The sequence below is a fragment of the Pituophis catenifer genome, unplaced genomic scaffold, assembly GCF_029215685.1.
Source record: "Pituophis catenifer annectens isolate HBS135680 unplaced genomic scaffold, rPitCat1.0.hap2 SCAF_2, whole genome shotgun sequence".
Taxonomy (NCBI): Eukaryota; Metazoa; Chordata; class Lepidosauria; order Squamata; family Colubridae; genus Pituophis; species Pituophis catenifer.
In genome coordinates this window covers 295,438,759-295,464,551 of record NW_027256882.1, presented here as the reverse complement: position 1 = coordinate 295,464,551, position 25,793 = coordinate 295,438,759, and the positions used below count along the sequence as shown (strand labels likewise).

The window sequence follows — 25,793 nt, the reverse complement described above, 5'->3', positions numbered from 1 at the left end:
TTTTGATTCTGGCATTGCATCCATTCTGTTAACTGGGATCCCGTCTCCAAGGCAATGGAAAACATCAATGGCGAGGAGCAAGCGAGGCAGCCTGGATGCCTTGGCAAGAACTCACCAGTGTGTTACATGACCATCCGCCCTGTTGCACTGTCTGGCACTGAATGCTGGGCAGCAACAACAGGGACCGGAAGCTCTCTGCATGCCATGGAAATGCGAAGGCTCTGCTGGATATTGCGCACCTCACTTCTTGACTACATCACAAATGACACCATTCCACAGCATTTCGGTGTGGCACCAATTACAGAGAAGATGAGAGATGGCCGACTCCAATGGTATGGACACGTCCCGAGAGCAGCACCTTCCACCGTGGCCAAGACTGCCTACCAACTAGAAGTCAATGGCCGGTGACCTCGCGGGCGTCCAAAACAGAGATGGCAAGATCCCAATAACAAAGATGTGCAAGCCAGGGCCAGCGCCCTGGAGACGCAGCTGTCCACACAAAGTGGCATTCAATGATCCGAAAAGTGGACTCTGCACCTGCGGGAATATGCTAGGAGGAGGAGGTGGAGGAGGAGGAGGAGGAGAAGAAGAAGAAGAAGAAGGAGGAGGAGGAGGAGGAGGAGGAGGAGGAGGAGGAGGAGGAGGAGGAGGAGGAGGAGGAGGAGGAGGAGGAGAAGAAGGTGAAGGAGGAGGAGGAGGAGAAGGAGAAGAAGGAGGAGAAGGAGAAGTAGAAGAAGGAGGAGGAGGAGGAGGAGGAGAAAGAGAAGAAGGAGGAGAAGGAGAAGGAAGAGGAGGAGGAGGAGGAGGAGGAGAAGATTGCATCCATTCTGTCAAATTCCACAAGCTGCCTGTAACTCCCTTTCCCTTTTAGGCACATAAAATAGATCAACAACCCTGAGTTCTCTCTTAGGGCAAAACTGGCCCTCTACAGGGAGTCCTCAACCTACAACAGATTGCTTAGTGACCGTTCAAAGTTGACTGAAACACTGAAAAAAAGTTGACTTATGTCCGTTTTTCACCCTTACGATCGTTGCAGTGTCCCCATGGTCACATGATCAAAATTTGGGACGCTTGGCCACTGACTCATATTTATGACGGTCGCCATGTCCTGGGGTCACGTGATCCCCTTTTGTGACCCTTCTTACACAAGAACTCAACGGGGAAGCCGGATTCACGTAACAAACGTGCAACTAACTGAACCAGTGCAATGATTCAGATAATTGCTTTGCTTCCACGGCAAGAAACGTGGTTCAAAACTCAGTTAACAAATGCCTCGCTTAACGACATCAATTTTGGCCTCAATTGTAGTTGAGGACTCCCGGAGAAAGCTGGCTGGGTCAGATGGATCCCACGGGGTTTCTCAACCCTTTTCGTTTTTTGAAAACCAAAAAGACTCTTTTTTAAAATAATAATAAGAATGAAACATTTCATCCTTCCCTCCAGCCGGCCCCTTCCGATCGTTTTATCACGAGTCTCAAAATGAATAAAACATCCCACCTTCAAAACAAAATCACAACATTTATTACTCCAGGAGAAGGGGGAAAAAAAGAATATACATATTTAGATTCCCTTTTCGAATATGAAATATATTATTGACTTCAACTGTCCCCAAGTGAGCGCTGAGATGAGAGGCATGGAAGAGCCAAGTCTTCTCGCATTAAGTGTGATGCTGGGTGGAAACGCAACCGCCTTCCCAAAAGTGTGTTGGTGAAAATGAGACGATGGCACGCAGCGACGGCTCCCTCGCTTCCCATCACTGGGGGAGGTTCAACGAAGCATCGCAAATCCCATTTGCAAACGAGGTAAGGGCTCCAGGTCCTCTACCACCACACCCAGGGAGCTGAATTAATAAAAGTTCAGATGGCATCAAGATCACGTGAAGTGTTAATGCCACCTTATAAGGCCTTGGGAAGGCTACACTTGGAATTCGGCATCCAGTTTTGGCCACTAGGATAGAAGAAAGATATTGAGACTCTGGAACAGGGGTCGGCAACCTTAAAGAGCCACAAAGGCCCTAACCAAGAAGCCCCCCGTTCAATTCTGGAGCCAACTGGAAGTCCGGCTCCCCCCACCATAGTGTCTCTCCTCCTAGCGCAGTGTCCTTTTTCCTCTGTCTATCCTAACTGAAAGCCCTATCAATTGTGGAGCTGACTGGCGACAGGGAGCCGCAGCAGAGGGATGAAAGAGCCACATGCAGCTCCAGAGCTGCAGGTTGCCGACCCCTCTCTAGAAAGAGTGCAGAGAAGAGCAACAAAGATGACGAGAGGACTGGAGGCTGAAACATATGAAGAACGGTTGCAGGAACTGGGTATGTCTAGTCTGATGAAAAGAAGGACCAGGGGAGACATGATAGCACTCTTCCAATATCTCAGGGGCTGCCCCAAAGAAGAGGGAGTCAAGCTATTCTCCAAAGCACCTGAGGATAGAACAAGAAGCAATGGGTGGAAACTAATCAAGGAGAGAAGCAATTTAGAACTAAGGAGAAGGGGAGGCCTGATAGCATCTTCCAATCCTTGAAGGGCTACCACAAGGAAGCCATGAATTTACTCTCCAAAGCACCTGAGGGCTGGACAAGAAGCAAAGGGCAGGAAGTCCTCAGAGGGAGATCCAACCTACAAGAGGAATTTCCTGACGGAAATGGAATGGTTTGCCAACTGGAGTTGGGGGATGAAAAGAAAAAGTTTTCAAGAAAAAGGGTATTTTTATATATATTTAACAGAATAACAGAATAAGAGAGTTGGAAGGGACCTTGGAGGTCTTCTAGTCCAGCCCCAATCCCTTCTTCAAAACCTCCAGGGATGAAGCACCCACAACTTCTGAACGCAACTTCTGTTCCACGGGTTGATCGTCAGGAAATTTCTCCTTCGTCCTAAGGTTGATGGTCACTTTGTTCCGTTTCCATCCATTGTTTCTCATCTTGCCTTCAGGTGCTTTTGAGAATAGGCTGACACTCCCCCCAACCCCCCTCTTCTTTGGGGCAGGCAGCTCCTCAGATTTTGGAAGGCTGCTATCCTGTCTCCCCTAGTCGTTCTTTTCATTAAACTGAACCTACCCAATTCCTGCCACCGTTCTTTGTATGTTTTAGCCTCCAGTCCCCTCATCATCTTTGTTGCTCTTCTCTGCACTCTTTCTAGCATCGTTTGAGGAGAATTCAGAAAAAGAAAACAGCCTCGGCCCGAAATATCCTGATTTAATAGTGCCAGCTCTCAGAACCTGGGCAGAGCAGCCGTCCATCATGAGAAGCAGTAGAGACTTGGTGTTGGGGAGAGGGATCCCCGACTTCCCACTTCTCCGAGGATGGGTCTCGCCTCTTGTGTGCACACAGGACACGGAGCCTCCGGTTCTGCAGAGGACTTTTGAGACGGGAAGAGGTCCTGGCTTAACTGGTCACCAGCATCACAGCCTTAGTGGAGTCAGGCAGCCGGACTGGCATTCTGCCTGAGGTCAGGCAATTCCTGAGGAAAGTTCTCAGCTGCCCCCAAGGACGGACCCCTTACTGTCCAGCTGGGATCGTTCTCCAGGCTCTCTTTGTCAGCCGCTAGGGGTTGTGCGACTGCCAATAAAGCCGTCGTCTGCCCTAAGGTGCCTCCTTGGTCTCCAGTTTGTAATGGTGCTCAGGAAGGTTCCTCAAACGTTCCGCGGCCTGTGAGGAGAAAGCAGCGTGGAGGGAGAAGAAGGAAAGAGGTGAACGCAGGGACCTTCCTCCTTTCCAGGTCCCGGGGGTCTTTTGCTGAATGCTGCCCCCCCAAAAAGGGAACAAGACTCAAGGAGTTCTCCCTTCCTTCCTAGCTCCTTCATTATTTCCACAGTCTATTATAGGGGGGTCTCCAAACTTGGCAACTTTAAGACTTGGGGACTTCAACTCCCAGAATTCCTCAGCTAGCATGGCTGGCTGAGGAATTGTGGGAGTTGAAGTCCGCAAGTCTTAAGGCTGAGGAATTGTGGGAGTTGAAGTCCGCAAGTCTTAAGGCTGAGGAATTCTGGGAGTTGAAGTCCGCAAGTTTTAAGGCTGAGGAATTCTGGGAGTTGAAGTCCACAAGTCTTAAGGCTGAGGGATTCTGGGAGTTGAAGTCCACAAGTCTTAAGGCTGAGGGATTCTGGGAGTTGAAGTCCACAAGTCTTAAGACTGAGGGATTCTGGGAGTTGAAGTCCACAAGTCTTAAGGCTGAGGGATTCTGGGAGTTGAAGTCCGCAAGTCTTAAGGCTGAGGAATTCTGGGAGTTGAAGTCCCCAAGTCTTAAGGCTGAGGAATTCTGGGAGTTGAAGTCCGCAAGTCTTAAGGCTGAGGGATTCTGGGAGTTGAAGTCCCCAAGTCTTAAGGCTGAGGAATTCTGGGAGTTGAAGTCCGCAAGTCTTAAGGCTGAGGGATTCTGGGAGTTGAAGTCCGCAAGTCTTAAGGCTGAGGGATTCTGGGAGTTGAAGTCCACAAGTCTTAGGGCTGAGGGATTCTGGGGAAGTCCGCAAGTCTTAAGGCTGAGGAATTCTGGGAGTTGAAGTCCGCAAGTCTTAAGGCTGAGGGATTCTGGGAGTTGAAGTCCGCAAGTCTTAAGGCTGAGGGATTCTGGGAGTTGAAGTCCGCAAGTCTTAAGGCTGAGGGATTCTGGGAGTTGAAGTCCGCAAGTCTTAAGGCTGAGGGATTCTGGGAGTTGAAGTCCGCAAGTCTTAAGGCTGAGGGATTCTGGGAGTTGAAGTCCACAAGTCTTAGGGCTGAGGGATTCTGGGGAAGTCCGCAAGTCTTAAGGCTGAGGAATTCTGGGAGTTGAAGTCCGCAAGTCTTAAGGCTGAGGGATTCTGGGAGTTGAAGTCCGCAAGTCTTAAGGCTGAGGAATTCTGGGAGTTGAAGTCCGCAAGTCTTAAGGCTGAGGGATTCTGGGAGTTGAAGTCCACAAGTCTTAGGGCTGAGGGATTCTGGGGAAGTCCGCAAGTCTTAAGGCTGAGGAATTCTGGGAGTTGAAGTCCGCAAGTCTTAAGGCTGAGGGATTCTGGGAGTTGAAGTCCGCAAGTCTTAAGGCTGAGGAATTCTGGGAGTTGAAATCCACAAGTCTTAAGGCTGAGGGATTCTGGGAGTTGAAGTCCGCAAGTCTTAAGACTGAGGGATTCTGGGAGTAAGTCCGCAAGTCTTAAGGCTGAGGGATTCTGGGAGTTGAAGTCCGCAAGTCTTAAGGCTGAGGGATTCTGGGAGTTGAAAACCACAAGTCTTAAGGCTGAGGAATTCTGGGAGTTGAAGTCCGCAAGTCTTAAGGCTGAGGGATTCTGGGAGTTGAAGTCCGCAAGTCTTAAGGCTGAGGGATTCTGGGAGTTGAAGTCCCCAAATCTTAAAGGTTTGAAGACCTATCTCTTTCCCTTAGAGCAGAGGTGGGCAACTATGGCCCTTTTATGACTTGTGGACTTCAATTCCCAGAATTCCTGAGCTAACATGGCTGGCTCAGGAATTCTGGGAGTTGAAGTCCACAAGTCATAAAAGGGCCATAGTTGCCCACCCCTGCCTTAGAACTCTGCATTTGCTTAACAACTTTAATAACCCAAAAGCAGCGTTTGGCCACCAGCTGTGAAGACTGGTAGTCACAGCCCAAAGGCCACATAAAGCCCCAGAGAACTGGAGGGTCCCCTTCCCTCTTCCAACCCTCAACCTTTCCCTGCCCATTCCCACCGATGAGGTCAGCCACTAAACGGTGAAATTTTAAACTTGAGAGCTCCTTGCTTCTCTCTGAGCTTTGTTGTATTCCTGCAGATGTTTCATTACCCAACTAACCCTGATGATGTAACCTAGTTGGGTTATGAAACGTCTGCAAGAAAACCCCCAAGCTCAGAAAGCACCAAGGACCCCACAGTCCTCCTCCTCCTCTCCACAATCCCCACTCCCTTCTAGCACGGATGAGGTTACCTAATTGGGTCATGAAACATCTGCAAGAAACCGGGCAAGGAGCCTGAGTGGCACAGCAGACTAATGCTACTGTTAAAAGGTAGTATTTAGCTTCCAGCTGCCTGCAATTTCTGCAGGTTCAAATCTCGCCAGGCTCAAGGTCGACTCAGCCTTCCATCCTTTCTAAGGTGGGTAAAATGAGGACCCGGTTTGTGGGGGCAATAAGCTGACTTTGTATAAATATACAAAAGTATGAAGGCTATTGCTTAACGCATTGTAAGCCGCCCTGAGTCTCCGGAGAAGAGAAGAGCATATAAATAAAAAAAATAAAAATAATAAATAAAACCAACCAAGCTCAGAGAGCACCAAGAACCCCAGTCCTCACCACCATCACCCCTCCTCCTCCTCCCCCACCCCCTCCCTCTCCTCTTCCTCCTCCTCACAATCCCCACTCCCTTCTAGCACTGATGAAGATACCTAATTGGGTCATAAAACGTCTACAAGAAACCAACCAAGCTCAGAGAGCACCCAGGGCCCCTCATTTCCACCCTGAGCTACAAGTATTCTGCTTCCTTTTAAGCTTCTTTCAAAAGCAGGTGGGCCACAGCCCCTTCCAGCAGTTACAGCCCATCTCCTAGCTCCCCCTCACCTGCTCTGGAGTCAAGTCCCTCTGGGCCTGAGCCAGCATCTCGTAGCCCACCATGAATTTACGGATGGTGGCGGAACGTAGCAGAGGAGGGTAGTAATGGGCGTGGAGCTGCCAGTGCCTGCAGTCGGCCTCCAGGTACGGTCCCGTCGGAGCTCCTGTGGGGAAGAGGCGGCAAAGAGAGCAGGAAATCCGATTTTAGCCCAAGGGAGGCGAGTTGGGTGCCAGCAAGAGCGGGATTTGCTCCCTGGGGTGCAGAAAGGAAGGGGACAGCCAGGGTCAAAAGGGAATCCATGAGCCCAACATTCATGAGCTATGACCCCTTTACGACCTGTGGACTTCAACTCCCAGAATTCCCCGGGCACCATGGTTGGCTGAGGAACTCTGGGAGTTGAAGTCTGCAAGTCTTAAAGTGGCCAAGGTTGGAGACCCCTCCTTTAAGGAGCCAATATGCTCAATAAAATCTCAAACGTTGCCTGCTATAAACTCTGGTTGCCAAGGAATTCCTGCTGGTGGGGTCCAGGACAAGAGCCTTCTCTGCTGTGGCTCCTTGCCCTCTGGAACATCTTGCCACCAGAGGTGAGATCCATCCCCATCTTCTTGGCCTTCAGGGCCTTAAAATCTGGCTATGCTGGCCGGCACGTGACCCCAACGAAGATGTAGGCTGGAGGTGGTTGGTCGATTAACAGAGAAGGTGCCACCGCTGCTCTCCCCCAAACAGGCTTTTAGTCTGTTCTTCATCCTTTGTAACTTTAGTCTGCTTTTCATTGATAATGGTTTTTATATCGGGAGGTTCTATTACATTGTAAGCCACCCACAGTTGCTTTGAGCTGTGAAGTGAGACGAATAGCCATGGAAGAGAGGGAGGGAGGGAAAAAGGAAGGAAGGAAGGAGCGAAGAGAGGGAGGGAGGGAAAAAGGAAGGAAGGAAGGAAGAGAGGGAGGGAGGGAGGGAAAAAGGAAGGAAGGAAGGGAGGGAGGGAAAAAGGAAGGAGGAAGGAAGGAAAGAAAAGAAAGAAAAGAAAAAAGGAAGCAAAAAGGAAGGAAGAAAGGAAAGAAGGAAAGATGGAAAGAGACAAAGAAAAGGAAGGAAGGAGAGGGCGGAAGATGAAAGGAAAGGGGAAGGAAAGGAAAGGAAAGGAAAGGAAAGGAAAGGAAAGGAAAGGAAAGGAAAGGAAAGGAAAGGAAAGGAAAGGAAAGGAAAGGAGGAAGGGGAGGGGGAGGGAAGGAAGGAATGGAAAGAAGATGGAAGGGGGAGGGAGAAGGAAGGAAGGAAGGGGAAGGGAGGGAGGAAAGGAAGGAAGGAAGAGAAAGAAGAAAAAGGAAGGGAGGGAGGAAGGAAGGAAAGAAGGAAGGAGGGAAAGAAAGAAAGAAAGAAAGAAAGAAAGAAAGAAAGAAAGAAAGAAAGAAAGAAAGAAAGAAAGAAAGAAAGAAAGAAAGAAAGAAAGAAAGAAAGAAAGAAAGAGCCTTCCAACCCTGGGAAGGTATCTCCCCAATGAGAGCTGGCTTCCTGTCTCCCCCGTGCCCAAACCTGCTTGCCCTCTCCCGGATTCTCACCATGCCAACCCATGGAGTAAGGGAAGGAAACCTGGAAGAGGTTGTCGTATCGGGTGAGAAGCCTCTTCATGATGGAGGCCAGGCCTGCAAAAAAGAGGAGGCTCAAAGGAGTCAGCTGGTCTCCTGCAACCCCCAAGGCATCCCACACACCCCACCGACAGCTGGGCTGGAGCCCCCACCCCAAACCTCCCCATTTGCACATCTCTGAAGGGGGCGGGGTTTGCAGAGAAGAGGAGGAGGAGGACGAAGACTAAAGGTTATGGGGTCCTTGGTGCTCTCTGAGCTGGGTGGTTTTCTTGCAGACGTTTCATGACCCAACTAGGTAACATTATCAGAAATCAGCAACCCCAATCAGAGAACTACCAACAACACTCCCACCAACACTGGCAAGGCAAGCCACTATAAACAGATAGCATTCCCTTCTAGCACTGATGATATTACCTATTTGGGTAATGAAACGTCTGCAAGAAAACCACCAAGCTCAGAAAGCACCAAGGACCCCACAATTATCTCCTCCTTCTCCTCTTCCTCCTCCTGCTGCCCCTCTTCCTCCTCCCCCTCCTCCTCTTTCTCCCCCTTCTTCCTCTTCCTCCTCTTCTTTCTCCTCCCTCTTCCTTTTCCTTATCCTCCTCTTCCTCCTCCTTCTCTTCTTCCTCCTCCTCCCTCTTCTTCCTCTTCCTTCTCTTCTTCCTCCTTCTCCTCTTCCTCCTCCTCCCTCCTCCTCTTCCTTTCCTCCTCCTTCTCTTCTTCCTCCTCCTCTTCTTCCTCTTCCTTCTCCTCTTCTTCCTCCTTCTCCTCTTCCTCCTCCTCCCTCCCTCTTCCTTTCCTCCTCCTTCTCTTCTTCCTCCTTCTCCTCCGTCTTCCTTTTCTTTCTCCTCTTCCTCCTCCTGCTGCCCCTCTTCCTCCTCCCCTTCCTCCTCTTTCTCCCCCTTCTTCCTCTTCCTCCTCTTCTTTCTCCTCCCTCTTCCTTTTCCTTCTCCTCCTCTTCCTCTTCTTCCTCCTCCTCCCTCTTCTTCCTCTTCCTTCTCTTCTTCATTCTCCTCTTCCTTTCCTCCTCCTTCTCTTCTTCCTCTTCCTTCTCTTCTTCCTCCTTCTCCTCCCTCTTCCTTTTCCTTCTCCTCTTCCTCCTTCTCTTCTTCCTCTTCCTTCTCCACCTCGTCTTCTTCCTCTTCCTTCTCTTCTTCCTCCTTCTCCTCTTCCTCCTCCTCCCTCTTCCTCTTCCTCCTCTCTTCTTCCTCTTCCTTCTCTTCTTCCTCCTTCTCTTCCTCCTCCTCTTCTTCCTCCTCCTCCTCCTTCTCTTCTTCCTCCTCCTCCCTCTTCTTCCTCTTCCTTTTCCTCCTCCTCTTCCTCCTCCTTCTCCTCCTCTTCTTCCTCCTCCTCCTCCTCCTCCCTCAGGCAGCACTGATACTTCCCCCACTGGCCACCCAAGGACCTCCTCTCTCCATCGTCCATAAACGGGACACTTACTGTCTCTCTCACTCTCCCGGAGCTCCTCCAGGCGGCAGACGTGTCTCCGAGGAAGCAAGAGTGTCTGGAAGGGCCACACTGCCCAGTAGGGCACCACCACCAGCCAGTCCGCATTTTCCACCACGACCCGTTCCTGCAAGGCACCCTCCCAGATCAGCCTCAGAGCCGGCATCCCCAAGCGGAGACCGGCCCCCTCTTCCCTAATGGGCCAGCGGTCCCCACCTTCCTCTCGGCCTCCAGCCAGGCGTAGTCCAGCAGCATGGGGACAGAATTGTCCTGGTAGTACTTCCGTTGAGACTGGTCCTCCAGCGAGGCTTCATTGGGCAGGAAGTTACTAGCCCAGATCTGTAAAGAAGGGAAAGAGACTTAGGAGGAGAACGAGGTGTGCCTAATGAAGAGAAGGACCAGGGGGGACCTGATAGCAGTCTTCCAGTATTTGAGGGGCTGCCACAAAGAAGCGAGGGGGGTCAAGCTATTCTCCAAAGCACCCGAAGGCAGGAGAAGAAGTTTCAGTTGGAAACTAATCAAGGAGAGAAGCAACCTGGAATTAAGGAGAAACTTCCTAACAGTGAGGACAATTAACCATTGGAACCGAAGTTGCCTTCAGAAGTTGTGGGTGCTCCATCACTGGAGGCTTTTAGGAAGAGACTGGACAGTCACTTGTCTGGAATGGTAGAGGATCTCCTGCTTGAGCAGGGGGCTGGACTAGAAGACCTCCAAGGCCCCTTCCAGCTCGATTCTGGACGATTGATACACAGTTGTATCAAGGTCCCTTCCAGTCCTAGGTATTCTATGCTCTACAATTTATAACCATACAAACCAGTGGCGAAATCCACATTTTTTTACTACTGGTTCTGTGGGCGTGGCTTGGTGGGCGTGGTGTGGCTTGGTGGGTGTGGCTTGGTAGGCATGGCAGGGGAAGGATATTGCAAAATCCCCATTCCCTCCCCACTCCTGGGGGAAGGATATTGCAAAATCCCCATTCCCTCCCCACTCCTGGGGGAAGGATACTGCAAATTCCCCATTCCCTCCCCACTCCTGGGGGAAGGATATTGCCAAAATCCCCATTCCCACCCCACTCCTGGGGGAAGGATATTGCAAAGTCCCCATTCCTCCCCACTCCTAGGGGAAGGATATTGCCAAAATCCCCATTCCCACTCCACTCCTGGGGGAAGGATATTGCAAAATCCCCATTCCCACTCCACTCCTGGGGGAAGGATATTGCCAAAATCCCCATTCCCACCCCACTCCTGGGGGAAGGATACTGCAAAATCCCCATTCCCACCCCACTCCTGGGGGAAGGATATTGCCAAAATCCCCATTCCCACCCCACTCCTGGGGGAAGGATATTGCAAAGTCCCCATTCCCTCCCCACTCCTGGGGGAAGGATATTGCCAAAATCCCCATTCCCACCCCACTCCTGGGGGAAGGATATTGCAAAGTCCCCATTCCCTCCCCACTCCTAGGGGAAGGATATTGCCAAAATCCCCATTCCCACTCCACTCCTGGGGGAAGGATATTGCAAAATCCCCATTCCCACCCCACTCCTGGGGAAAGGATATTGCAAAATCCCCATTCCCACCCCACTCCTGGGGGAAGGATATTGCAAAATCCCCATTCCCACCCCACTCCTGGGGGAAGAATACTGCCAAAATCCCCATTCCCTCCTCACTCCTGGGGGAAGGATATTACAAAATCCCCATTCCCTCCCCACTCCTGGGGGAAGGATATTGCAAAATCCCCATTCCCACCCCACTCCTGGGGGAAGGATATTGCAAAATCCCCATTCCCACCCCACTCCTGGGGGAAGGATATTGCAAAATCCCCATTCCCGCCCCACTCCTGGGGGAAGGATATTGCAAAATCCCCATTTTCTCCCCACTCCTGGGGGAAGGATATTGCAAAATCCCCATTCCCTCCCCACTCCTGGGGGAAGGATATTGCAAAATCCCCATTCCCACCCCACTCCTGGGGGAAGGATATTGCAAAATCCCCATTCCCGCCCCACTCCTGGGGGAAGGATATTGCAAAATCCCCATTCCCTCCCCACTCCTGGGGGAAGAATACTGCCAAAATCCCCATTCCCTCCTCACTCCTGGGGGAAGGATATTACAAAATCCCCATTCCCTCCCCACTCCTGGGGGAAGGATATTGCAAAATCCCCATTCCCGCCCCACTCCTGGGGGAAGGATATTGCAAAATCCCCATTCCCACCCCACTCCTGGGGGAAGAATACTGCCAAAATCCCCATTCCCTCCTCACTCCTGGGGGAAGGATATTACAAAATCCCCATTCCCTCCTCACTCCTGGGGGAAGGATATTGCAAAATCCCCATTCCCGCCCCACTCCTGGGGGAAGGATATTGCAAAATCCCCATTCCCACCCCACTCCTGGGGGAAGGAGGTGGCATTTGCCGGTTCTCCGAACTGCTCAAAATTTCTGCTACCGGTTCTCCAGAACCTGTCAGAACCTGCTGGATTTCACCCGACACAAACACACCCAACAACCTGGACTAGAAAGCTTCGTGCTTGTGCCTTGTAGCTAAGAGCCGCCCATTTGCAGGTACCCACTGCCACCTTGTGGCTCTGTAAGAAACACAACCGCAAAGCTCTCCGTAAGGCCTACAAGTGGGGATCTACGACAACTCGCCCCAGCCAACCTCCCACGGACGACGTGCCATGGAGAATAGGATAGGTCACCATTGCAAACTCGCCACGGGACCAGAGTTACACTAATCTCAAAGAAACAGTGGAAGGGAATCATTAAAAGAAAGGATGCCAAAGGAGGGACAAGATGAAGTGTGAATGACAAAAATTAAAATAATTGTGTGGGGGGTTTTTTTGTTCTTTTAAATAATTTTTAATAAACAGTTTTGGGGACTTCCGGTTTGCGAGCCTCGGCGACGGCGGTGTTTCTTTAAAGACCGCCAGCCCCGCCGCCTGTAGAGCCGCCCCGCGATCGAGGAGCGGCTCGAAAACTCCAAAATCTTGAAGATTGAAGGAGAAGAGATAGCAGGGTACAGGTTGAGCCCCTGTAACCCCCCAGGGAACTGTTTCTGGGGAGGAAACAGGCGTGGCTCCCTTCCAACCTGCTGAAACTCCGGGCGGCGTGGGACGTTTCTGCTAATTAGCAGAACAAGCCGGCAGCAGCAAACTCTTAAAGCGAAAGGAACTAATTTTAACAAACAACAGAAATATCAACTTGAATCCAGAAACTTGAAAACTGCAAGTATCAGTGCTTTGTTGACTTTCTAATTTAAAAGAGAAAGTGAGTGAGTGAAAGTGATTTGAAAAAAAATGGCGCCCAGCATTTGAGTTAACGAGCTAATGAAAGTGGATTTGTGAAGCCTTCCTGCTTTGTTACAAAGTTATAAAGCTGCTACAAAGTTGCTCTATCTAAAGAAAAAATTTCTTTTTCTAAAATTTGACTTTGTTTTACTTCAGCTTCACTTGATTAAATCTGGGGGACTTTTTTAGAAGCTTTTGTGGAAGAGGGAAAGGAAAAAGAACTTCCCTCTTTAGAAAAATTAGCTTACGTGGCACAATGGCTTCAAAGAAGCAGGAAGGGAAGGCATCAGGGGGGGGATCCCCCACACATAAACATCAAACGCAACTTCCCCCTGCTCAACAGTTACAAACTCAGAAAAAAGAAATTGATGTGGGAGATTTAAAAGACTTTATTTCTAAAACTTTGGATGAAAAATTTCAAGAATCTCAACAGGAAATAGATCATAAACTTCAAAAATCACATGAGGAATTTCTGCAGGAAATTAATGAAGTTAAAGATATGGTGAAGCAGAATCAAAATATGGTGACCAAAAAAATATCAGAAGTGGCGTCTGGCCTGGCAAATTTTATTGGGAAAGTTGATTTTAAAGTTGAAGAACTCAAATTAGAAGTTAATGTTAGGATGAAAGATAATGACTATAAAATTGAAGAAGCTGATAATAAAATGCAGAGAATTGAAGATGAGATTGTCATGATACAATTCCGGGCGATGGAATTTGCCATACGGCTTCGGGGAATTCGAGAGGAGGAGAGACAGGACTTGAGACAAGTTTGCTCTGAAGCCTTGGCTAAGATCTTACAAGTTAACCCTGATCTGGTATTTCACAAAATAGATAAAATTTACAGAGTGAACTCTTGGGTGGCCAGACAAAGACAACTGCCTAGAGATGTGGTCATATATTTTACTGAGAGAGAAATTAGAAATGAAATCCTCCAAAAATCTTTTCACACCTCTGTACAAGTGGGGGGCTCACGACTTGTAATTTTTAAAGAATTACCTCCTAAAATGCTGAAAGCTAGAAAAGAATTTGGTTTTCTTGTTAAGGAATTGAAAGACTTACAGATACCCTTCCGGTGGGACGCGCCAGCTGGGATAATTTTTAGATATAAGGGAGAAGGATATCGATTGAATACTGTGGAGAAGGCACAACATTTTTATAGTACTATTCTTAAGGAAAGAACACCATCTCCACGTACATCTACAGTTTTGGAGATTAAGGAGAGTGAAGAGAGGCAATTGGAAGAACAGCCTAAGCAGGAATTAGAAAATGTGCAAGGTGCAGAAGGAGGTTTTCTGAGTGAGCCCTTGCTGGATTCTTCTCCAATTTTGGATTTGATTCAGTTGACTGAAGTTAAAGATCAACGTATAACTAGAGCTCAATCCAAATTACTTAAACAAAAGCAACAACAACAACAGGAAAGACAAGACAAGAAGGCAGCAAAGAGTACCCCACAAGAGAGTGGAGCTATGGGAGGAGCAAGATCGAAGCTCTTGGATGAACTTCAAATATTTTGCTCTGCGCTCCAGAAACAGGCCGATGACCCTTAAGTGTTTATCTTGGAATGTTAATGGGTTGAATTCAGCACAGAAAAGGAAGAAACTATTTACATATTTGAAACAATTTAATAATGATATAATATGTTTACAAGAAACGCATATTACAACTCAAGATCAGAAATATCTGATAAATTCAAAATTAGGAGTACATTATATATCTTCAACTTCGCAGAAAAAGAATGGTGTGGTTATTTATGTAAATAAAAAATTAACAGCAAAAGTTATAGAAGTAGATCAAGATGGTAGGTTTGTAGCAATTGAATTGCTTACAGCAAATGGTCAAATTCTTTTGATTGGAATTTATGCTCCCAACCAACAACAGGATTGTTTTTACAAGATGTTACATACTAAAATAGTGCAATGGGACTATAGATCTATTTTATTTATGGGAGATTGGAATGGAGTAATTGATTCTAAATTAGACAAAAAGAGCTTGGCAAAGTCTAGAATTAGACTACCGCAGACTTTTTTTGATTTGAAAGAAGATATGGAACTAAAAGATGTTTGGAGAATACATAATCCAAATGAATTGGATTACACTTTCTTTTCCGATAGACATAGATCCTTTTCTAGGATTGATTTTATCCTGTTGTCAAATGATCTACTTATTAAGACAAAAAGAACAAAGATTTTTCCAAGAACTTTGACTGACCATAGCCCTGTATGGATAGAAATTGAGATGGATAAGGTTGAGAGACGTTCTTGGAGATTAAATGAGAATTTGTTTAGATATGAAAAAAATACAATAGAACTTAAAAAGCATTTGAAAGAATTTTTTGAGATAAATTTGAATAAAGGTACCCCAATTGAAATTGTTTGGGACGCTAGTAAAGCTTATATGAGAGGGGTACTTATCTACATGAATTCTAAACATAGACTGTTCCGACAAAAGAAAAGATCTGAGTTGGAAATGGAAATAAAGAATAAGGAACAATTACTTATTAAAAACCCAACAGATGAAAGAATACGAAGTGCTATAAAACTTTTGAAAGACCAATTTCAAATGCTTATGGCGGAACAAGTTGCAACAAGTTTACAATACGCGAAGCATAATACATTTTGCAATGCCAATAAACCGGGCAGATGGTTGGCTTACACACTGAGGAAAAAACAAAGTATACGGACTATTGATAGTATTAACATTGGAGGGAAAGAAATTTTTCAACAAAAATTAATTAAAGAAGCTTTTGTGGATTATTATACTAAATTATATGCCAAAGAAGAGGTGCAGAATGGACTTATAGAAAAATATTTAAAGGATAAGAGAGTTACAAAAATTACTGATCAACAAAAGGAAAGAATGAATTATCCTATAACAGAGGAGGAGATAATAGCAGCAATTAAGCAGCTAAAAACAGCCAAAGCTCCTGGCACGGATGGTTTGACTGCAGTGTATTACAAAACTTTACAAGCTGAAATGGTGGAACAACTTAGAGACTTATTTTGCAATATTCAACAAGGGGGTAAAATACCCCCATCTTGGACAACTGCTTATATATCTCTGATACCAAAGGAACAAGTTGGTCCTAAAAAACCAGAGAACTACAGACCAATATCTCTTTTGAACACAGACTATAAAATTTATGCGAAGGTATTAGCCAACAGGTTGATGCCAGTAATCCAAAAAGTAATTCATGAGGACCAAGCGGGATTTATTGAGGGCAGATATATGAAGGATAATGTAAGGCAAGTAATAGACTTATTGGAATATCTTGATAAGAATAAACAGATTTCTGCAGTGCTGGTTTTTTTGGATGCGGAGAAAGCCTTTGATAGAGTGGATTGGAACTTTCTACTAAAGACTTTAAAAAAGATGGGCTTTGGGGACCAATTTATACAGTCGATCTCAGCAATTTATCAAGAGCAAAAAGCACAGATTATTATTAATGGAAGTTTGACGACAGAGTTTAAAATTGAAAAAGGAACAAGACAGGGATGTCCGTTGTCCCCACTTTTATTTATATTAACATTGGAAGTCTTGCTAAATACAATACGGGACTCAAAAATTTTGAAAGGTATAGTGATAAGGCAAGAGGATTATAGAATAAAGGCATTTGCAGATGATCTGGTTGTTACCCTATCACAACCAATGGAATCAATAATCCTGATGAACGACATTATACAAGACTATGGTAGAGTTTCAGGTTTTAAACTGAACTCAAAAAAGACTAAAATGATAGTTAAGAATATGACACAAGATCGTAAACACGAGCTTGAAAGGAGGGCAGGTTTTGAAATTGTACCTAAGGTAAAATATCTTGGAATTCAGGTTGCAGAATCAAATATGAAATTGTTTCAAAATAATTATGAGGTGTTGTGGCGAGAGGTTCAGAAAGACATGGAGACTTGGAAAAAGCTGCAACTGTCTTTACTTGGAAGAATAGCAGCAGTTAAGATGAATATTTTGCCAAGATTTCTGTTTTTGTTCCAAATGATTCCGGTGCTTAAAAGTGACAAACAACTGAAAGTCTGGCAGTCTGGTGTGAATAAGTTTGTCTGGAACGAGAAAAAGCCGAGAGTGAAATTGAAAATTATGCAAGATGTTCCAGAAAGAGGAGGCCTTAAACTCCCAAACCTACAGTTATATTATGATGCAGCAGCTTTAACTTTAACAAGTGACTGGTTTGGAAATAAAAAGGCTGGAATATTGAATGCAGAAAGTTTTGATCTTGAATTTGGATGGCATGCTTACTTATTCTATGAAAATAAAGTGGATAAAGTATTTAAAAGTCATATACTTAGAGACTCCTTGATGAAAGTTTGGAAGAAGCACCGACTCAAATGGGATTATAAAATACCGCTATGGCTGGATCTTGGTCATACCTTGTGGAATACAAATATAATGTCACTCGGGGGGTTTTTATATAAAGAGGTTCTTTTTACAGATGCGGGCAGATGGCAGCTGAAGACATTGCAGACACTGTTGGACGAAGGGATTAATTTAACCTGGTTACAATATAATCAATTACAAATGAGATGGAAAGAGGACCAAAAAACTGGTATTATGTTGCATGAGGAAGAATTGGTTAGACATATAAGAGAGAAAGGTCCAATGCATATTAAAAGGCTTTATAATGTTTTGTTAGAAAGAGATTCAGAAACGGAATTAGTTAAAGATTGTATGATTAAGTGGGCACAGAATTTTGAAGAACCAGTGATGCTGGAAACTTGGGAAAAAATTTGGGTTCAGAATGTTAAATTTACACAGTCGCAAAACCTGAGAGAAAATTTTTATAAAATGTTTTATAGATGGCATTTAGATCCTAAAAAGTTGTCATGTATGTACCCTAATGTTCAGCCAAAATGTTGGAGATGCGAATGTTTGGATGCTACGTATTATCATGTATGGTGGACCTGTAGGAAAGTTAAGGCTTTTTGGATAAAAATTTGGTGGGTCATGCAGAATGTTTTGAAGAAAAAAATTCAATTTTCTCCACAATTGTTTTTATTGGGTATAGTTAAGGGTTTTACACGGGGTGAAATAAAACTAATATTGTATATGATAACAGCAGCAAGATTGTTGATAGGTAAATACTGGAAGAATGAAGCTTTGCCTACTATCGAGGAATGGACTTTGAAGATGGCCAGTTTTGCAGAGATGGCGAAGATTTCAGCGTATTTAAAAGATTGTTCACAAGAGACTTATGAATGGGAATGGAAAAGGTGGATAGAATATGTTCAGAACAAATACCAAACTAGAAAGTATCAAATAGCTTTTATTTGAAAATAATGTATTAGAAATATTTTAATGTAAAGAGACAAAGAGGAAAAATTATATAGGGGGAGGGATGGGTTCAGGTTTATTTATTAGTGTTATTAGTTATGAGTATGTAATAGGGAAGTCTGGGGGGGGAGGGTTAGGGAGGGTTAGGGAGGATGGGAAGTTTGGGGAGGGTGGTGGGGGGGTGAAAAAAGGGGTGAAAATGTAATTGTAAAACTTTTGCAATAAAAAAAAAAATAAACAGTTTTGGGGTTTTTTTTGAAAACAAAAAAGAATCTTTTACAATTTTCTTAATTTCTTACATATCCATTTTTTCTCCCTTATTTCTATTTATCCTTTATACATATAATCCTAATATTGATTTATTTACATATATATATACATATAGATAACAGTTTACACAATTTCGTTCCTACGATCTGCATCTGTTTTGTTTCCTCGTTTGTTGCTGCATTTGCACTCCTATATCTTCCTCATTTGCTCTTTCCTTGCCTTTTATCCCTCTCCTCTAATCATTCATACCATTTCTCCCACACTATATAATATTCTGTTTCCTCCTTTTCTTGTATTTCCTTTGTAAGTTTGCACATTTCTGCACACTCCAAAACTTTTCTAATCAGATTGTCTTCCGTTGGTATATTGTTATTTTTCCAATTTTGTGCATATATTATTCTTGCTGCTGTTATAATATGTATAATTAAATATTGTATTTTTTTTTTTCCATAAGCCCCTGGGAGTATTCCTAATTAAAAATATTTCTGGCTTCATCTCTATATGCTGTCTGGTTATCTCTTCTAATTGTATTCTAATTTTACTCCAATATTGCTTTGCTTTGGGGCACGTCCACCACATGTGGTAGTACGTTCCCTGATGTGGTTTACATTTCCAGCATGTTGATGGGGTTTTGGGGAACATTTTGGCCAGCCTTGCCGGTGGAAGGTGCCACCTATAGAACATTTTGTACACATTTCCTTTATAGGTTGCAGACTTAAAATAATTGTTTTAAATTGTTTTAAATCAAATTGAATTGGCCTGCAACCAGTTGTCTCGTGGCGAGCTGACCGCAGCAAATTGTCCCATCCGGTCCAAATGTCTGCAGGCTGCGTAATTACAAGTGTGACCACTGAAATTGCCACAGAAAGGAAGGAGATTTAGGCTCCGAGACCACTCCCCGCCCATCACCCACCCCCATGCAAGATCACTCAATGGTCTCCCTAAGATTGTGCTCTCTCAGGCTAATCACAGTCTGCTATAGTCAATACTGAATCCAGAAATCCCAAAGGGTTTTTTCCCCCAATAAAAGGCAACTGGATTTTCTTGGTGGTTTTTTGTCTGAAAACATTTCGCTTCTCATCCGAGGAGCTTCTTCAGTTCTAGCTACACAGTTAGTCACCTATAAACACACAGACACACATCATGGCAGCAGCAACACAAACAAAAAGAGCCTTGGTGGCGCAGCAGACTAAAGCACTGTTAAGTAACACCAGCTGCCTGCAATTACTGCGAGTTCAAATCTCACCGGGCTCAAGGTTGACTCAGCCTTCCATCCTTCCGAGGTAGGTAAAATGAGGACCAAGATTGTGGGGGCAATAAGCTGACTTTGTATAAAAAAGAACAGCGCTTGGGGGGGGCGAAAGCCCTACTAAGCAAGTATATACAAAAGGATGAAGGCTACTGCTTAACGCATTGTAAGCCGCCCTGAGTCTCCGGAAAAGGGCGGCATGTAAATCAAACCAATAAATAAATAAATAAATAAAACAGCCACTTGATTGGCTCCATTCGGGGCCTTTTGGAACAGCAGCAGGGTGGGGACCAACTGTGCGGCCCCCAGAGGGATGATGTTGCCTAAAGAAAGGGGCACTACCGAGAAGGCCCTGTTTCGTGGTCTCGCCAGGTGACAATCCCTCATGGATAGGATCTGTAACCATGCTCAACCTTCCCATTTTGGGTGTGTGTGTGTGAATTTTGCCCCCCCAGATCAGATCAGCCCCTCCGCTCCGATCAATACTTAGCCCACCACAAATGTAGATGACCGTGGGATTAAAGAGCAGCCCAAGCCATTCCTATTTTTTTTAATGGAAGGGAATAATTCAGCACACATGCACTTATGGACCTATAAGATTACTATTGGGGGGGGGGTGTCTGTGTGTGTGTGTGTGTGTGTGTGTGTGTGTGTGTGAGAGAGAGAGAGAGAGAGAGAGAGAGACAGACAGACAGACAGACAGACAGACAGACAGAGAGAGAGACAGCAAAAGAGAGAGAGAAAAGAGAAAGTAAAAGAAAAGACAGAAAGAGTGGAGAAAGCGAGATATGTAGAGAAAGAAAAAAGAGACAGAAAGAAAGAGAAAAAAGAAAGAGAGACAGAAAGAGAGAAAAAAGAGAAGAGGAAAAGAGAGAGAGTAGAGGGAGCGAGAGAGATACCAACTCCAAGCAAATTTTATATATTTATCTCTATGCTATTTACAATTCCAGGGTAGGGGTTTTTTTTTGTTTTTTGCTGTTTTTGATTTTTTTTTAAGTTGCTTTTAGGTTTGCTATTGGTTTCCATGTTTTTTACTGGTTTGAATATATTTATTGTCCTGAAATGTTTTTTTAAATTTTTTTTACTCATACCGTAATATATTTCTGAACTATAAACCCGCCAGAGGCATTGACCAAGATGGGATGCCATAGAAATCTAACAAATCAATCAATATATAAAATAAACGAGCCCCCTCCCCCCCCCCCCGGTGCTCTCTGAGCTTGCTTGTTTTCTTGCAGACATTTCATTACCCAGCCAGGTAACATCATCAGTGCTAGGTAAATAAAATACAAAGTCTTCGTTTAGTGACTGTTTAAAGTTACAACGGCACCGAAAAAATGACTTATGATAGTTTTTCACACTTCATGACCATTGTAGCATCCTTGTGGGCATGTGATCAAAATTCAGATGCCTCATATTTATGACGGTGTTCCAGGGTCACATGATCCCCTTTTGGGACCTTCTAACAAGCAAAACCTACGGGGAAAGCCAGACTTGCTTAACAACTGTGTATCTAACCACGGTCGTGGTTCACTCAACAACAGAGCACCGACCCTCTGGAACGGGTTGCCCACCGGGCTTAGGACAGCCCCCGACCTCCTCTCCTTCCACCGCGAACTGAAGACGTGGCTCTTTCATCAAATGGGCTGATCCGTTGGGGGATTTTTACACTGAAATAATTTTAATTAATTTTTAATTGGGATTTTAATTTTTATGTAATTTTTGAATTTGTTGAATGTTTCTTTGTAAGCCGCCCTGAGTCCTTCGGGAGAAGGGCGGCATATAAATTACATACATACATACATACATACACAAACAAACAAACTGTGGCAGGAAAGATAATAAAAATGGGGTAAAATTCATTTAATAAACATCTTGCTTAACGACAGAAATGTTGGGCTTGTTTGTGGTCGTAAGAGGAGGACTAACTGTAAATAAAAAACGATTTGTCTAAAAGAAAACTTCCTTACATCGATATTCTGTTTCTTCTTCATTGGTATTGTGCTAGACTGGGCTTTTACAATCTTACTTTTCAAAATTTCCCAAGCTTCTTGTTTTCTCCTTGAGGATTCTTATCCATGGCAGGGGGTTGGACTAGAAGACCTCCAAGGTCCCTTCCAACTCTGTTATTCTATTCTATTCTATTCCCCTTTGAAAAGAGCAGACCCCTCGGAAAAGAATCCTTGCTTCCACCCTCCCATTTCAGCACCCGCTACCCTCCCCAACTGGCCTCACCTGTCAGGCTTCAAAAAGGAAGGGGAAAAAAAAAAGAATCTGCTTTGAAGTCTCTTGATCAAAGGCCTCCCCCAGAGAAGCATCACAATCAAAACCGCAAAGATATGGAATTGAACAAAACCCTCTGAATAATCCCAAGAATAATTTATGCCCTGTCCTTCCACTTCTGGATAGTTTAGCTTCAAACTTCGGCAAAGCAGAGAGGCTTGAATGACATTTTTTTTAAAAAATAAAAAATAAAGAAACGCCACCGTCAAATGTCCAGATAAGTTTCTTTTTTAAAAAATGAAAGATTTGGTAGTGGGCTTTGACCCAGGGGTTGGGGACTGTTAAGAGTTTGCAGCAATCCAACCAGCACACAAGTAAATAATTCAGCAGGATTCCTCTATAGAAGAAACTTGTTTATATACAACAATAGAAAGCATGATGCATGTATACAATACCCATGCGTCAGAACTCAGAATCCAGAAGTACAGAATCTATACAACCACAGAAGCACTAAAGCAATAAAATCCTTTATATATATAGTCCCGAACCGGTAGTGGAAATTTTGAGTAGTTTGGAGAACCGGCAAATACCACCTCTGGCTGGCCCCGCCCCTGCCCGCCAGCTCACCGCTCACCCCACCCGCTCACCCCACCTGCCTACTCGCACCACTCACCCAACCCCACCCTATATATCTTGCCTTCGCCATGCAGCCCAGATAATCTCCGTGCCTCGCCTCTGTGCCTCATCCACTCTGCTCACCAAAGGTAAGCATGCCGCCGCTTCTCCTTCACCTCGGGTCGGGGCCCAAGGACGCACCATTCCCCTGTTCCGGCCTTGCCCCGGAGCCTCCGCCCGCTCACCGTTCGCCTTGGCTGGGTTGGGGAATGTACCATTCCCCCGCTCTGGCCTTGCCCCGGGCCTCTGCCCGCATGCCACCTCCGCCCCCCCCCCCGGCCTCAAAGAAAGGCCCCCCCAGTCCGAAGCAATTTATTTGGCTTGCAGCCTGCCACACTAGGCTGAAGGGCCATGGGGGGTGGGGGCAGGACGGCCAAAGCGGTTTGGAAATGGAACAGGCGGTTCTTCTTACCTGCAAGAAGTCCCACCTGGAAAGCGCTGCAGCGGAGATCTTGTAGCCGCTTCTTCCATCCCTTGCCGATCCTCAGTCGCTCGTGGGGACGCTCCATGTGCTCTCCGGGTGGGCAGCTGCTTTTCTCCGCTGCTGCTCTTGCTGGGAGAGAGTGTCTTGTGCAATTTAGCAGCTATGAGCCGCCGCTTTCCCCTAAGTCCCATCCGGAAAGCGCTGCGGCCGAGAGAAGCAGCAACCATGTTGAATATTGTTTCTCTCAGCTGCAGCGCGTTCCGGATGGGACTTAGAGGAAAGCGGTGTGTCTCACAGCTGCTAAATTGCACAAAGACACACTCCCAGAAGTGTGGAGAGAAGCAGCTGCTGCCCCGGAGAGCAGAGATGGAGGGGAGCAGGCCTTGAAAGGCTGCTTGGTCGAGCCTCGCCTCGAGGCGGAAGCCGTGCACGCACAGAAGTTGCATGGATGCGCAGAAGCCGTGTGCGCATGCATGCACAAAAGCCGTGTGCACATGCATGCACATGCTTCTCATTTTTAACAAACCAGTGGTGGAATTATTTGAATCCCCTCGCTGTATCCCAGCTCATAATTACACTGACAGGGACCCCTGTTCAAGAGCCCAGAAATGTCCTTCAAAAAACATCTCCTGATCATCAGACCTCGGGCGACAGCTCCACTGCTAAATTCAGGGAGAGAACCTCTGATCTTACCTGACAGTGAGGGTGGGAATTTGAACAGCCCATCGTGGCTCCCTTGTTCTCAAAGATCTGAAACCAACATAAACAAGGAGACAAGGAGACAAGCCAACAAACAAAAAACAACAGGATTGTTTTGTTTACCCCAGGGGTTTCCAATCTTGGCCACTTTAAGACTTGCGGACTTCGACTCCCAGAATTCCCCAGCCAGCCAGCAAGTGAAAAAACACTGGACCACACTGATGCAGGATTTAAACTGGGCCCGGCAGAGGAAAGGCCGGGCCACGATTCCTTGCAGAGACACTCACCTGCACCCAGGTGTAAGAGGCACCCAACTCGACCGCTATCTCTGCCCACTTGTCAATCACCCGGCGGATGTCAGCAAGAGACATCAGTGGCAGGGTAAGGTCAGTCCAGGGATGGAAGCACATGACTTTGCTGGGGAGAAGAGAGGAAGGAAGGCTTCTGGGATGATCCGTACAGGCCATAACAGAAAGTACCATCCCTGAATTCCATCTAAGTAGATGACCCATATCCTAAAGGAGAGAAAGTTAAGTAGAAAAGAGGCACCGATCCATCCCCAGGATGGTTGGTTCCTGTGGGGGTCCTTGGTGCTCTCTGAGCTTGGGGTTTTTCTTGCAGATGTTTCATTACCCAACTAGATAATGTCATCAGTGCTAGAAGAGAGTGGGGCTTGCAGGGAGGAGGATCTGCCTGCCTGCCTGCCTGCCTATCTATCTATCTATCTATCTGCCTATCTATCTATCTATCTATCTATCTATCTATCTATCTATCTATTTTTCGCAATAGCACTTGCAGCCCTAAGTAAGCGGTTTACATAGTCAGCCTATTGCCCCCCCTCCCCGAACAAACTGGGTCCTCATTTTTCCCACCTAGGAAGGATGGAAAGCTGAGTCAACTTGGAGCCCTGACAGGCTTGAACTTGAGGCTGTGGGCAGAGTCAGCCTACAATACTGCACTCTAACCACTGCACCATCGTGGTTCAGAGATAGATAGATAGATAGATAGATAGATAGGTAGATAGATAGATAGATAGATAGATAGATAGATGGATGGATGGATGGATGGATGGATGGATGGATGGATGGTCAGACAGAGAGAACTTAGCACTAGCAGATTTATATACCGCTTCACAGCCCTCTCTAAGCGGTTTACAGAGTCAGCCTCTTGCCCCCAACAATCTGGGTCCTTATTTTACCCACCTCGGAAGGATGGAAGGCTGAGTCAACCTCGAGTCTGGTGAGATTTGAACTGCCAACTGCAGGCAGCCGGCAGGCAGCAGAAGTAGCTTGCAGTACTGCACTCTAACCATGCGCCACCGTGGCTTATGTTATAACATAATAAAAAAGAAATAACAGCGGAAAGCAATTCCGCTCCCACCTCCAGGGGTTAATGAGACTTAGCTCAGGACAACAAGGAGCAGGCTAGACTTACCACACGCCTCGCGCTGACGCTGAGCGAAACAAGGGATGGTCATCGGCCTCTGCAGGAGAAGAATATTCGTCAGTAAGAAAGAGAAGGAGGGTATAATTAAGAGAAAAAAAGGCAGGTATCCACGGTCCGACTAACGAACGCAAAAGAAGTAAACAGTCTCAGGATATTTGAACTCCCCAAAAGTATAACTTTATTGGACACACCATCTCGGAACTTCAGAAGAAAAACCAGCTCTGGTTTTTCCTGCACAAATGCTCGCTTAGTGAAAACGATAGATTCCCTTTCTCCCACCCCTGGGTGATTGTCCGATTATGAGACGTCCTCTTGTTATGGGAACAGTCCGTCTCTTTCTCCAGCACCTGCCGTGGTGACCTTGATGGTTTCCAGGCTCTCACGTTCCACACACACATTCTCAGCATTCCGTTTCCCCCTTTCCTCCTCCCGCTTGAATGACAAGTTGAAGAGTGACGGAAGCTCAAAAGAAGCAATTCAATCTTGACTGCAGGATGCGGGTCCCGTCAAACCGATTATTCCGTCTGGCGGGGTGCAGGAGAAGGGCCTTCTCTGCTGTGGCTCCTGCCCTCTGGAACATCTTCCCTCCCTCTGCCCCCATGTGAGTTTGGTCTCAACCCTCCTATCTTTTCATAAGGGCCTTAAAGACCTGGTTGGTTGGCTCCCCAACGGGGGAACGGTGCAGAGGAGGGGATTGATCGAGTAA

General features: G+C 46.0%; 1 protein-coding gene across 2 annotated transcripts in view; it reads right to left on the bottom strand.

Moving 5' to 3' along the window:
* Positions 1 to 3,172: 3,172 nt before the first annotated feature.
* Positions 3,173 to 25,793, bottom strand: part of GALT (galactose-1-phosphate uridylyltransferase) — a 29,890-nt gene continuing 7,269 nt past the window's right edge. For both annotated transcript variants that reach the window (XM_070938988.1, XM_070938989.1), the window contains exons 4-11: positions 25,076 to 25,124; positions 23,929 to 24,058; positions 23,636 to 23,692; positions 9,755 to 9,877; positions 9,533 to 9,665; positions 8,066 to 8,149; positions 6,513 to 6,667; positions 3,173 to 3,643 (exon numbers count right to left, since the gene is read on the bottom strand). In XM_070938988.1, the coding sequence (XP_070795089.1) occupies positions 3,578 to 3,643; positions 6,513 to 6,667; positions 8,066 to 8,149; positions 9,533 to 9,665; positions 9,755 to 9,877; positions 23,636 to 23,692; positions 23,929 to 24,058; positions 25,076 to 25,124 (797 nt within the window). In that variant the 3' untranslated portion in view covers positions 3,173 to 3,577. The remainder of the gene's footprint in view (positions 3,644 to 6,512; positions 6,668 to 8,065; positions 8,150 to 9,532; positions 9,666 to 9,754; positions 9,878 to 23,635; positions 23,693 to 23,928; positions 24,059 to 25,075; positions 25,125 to 25,793) is intronic.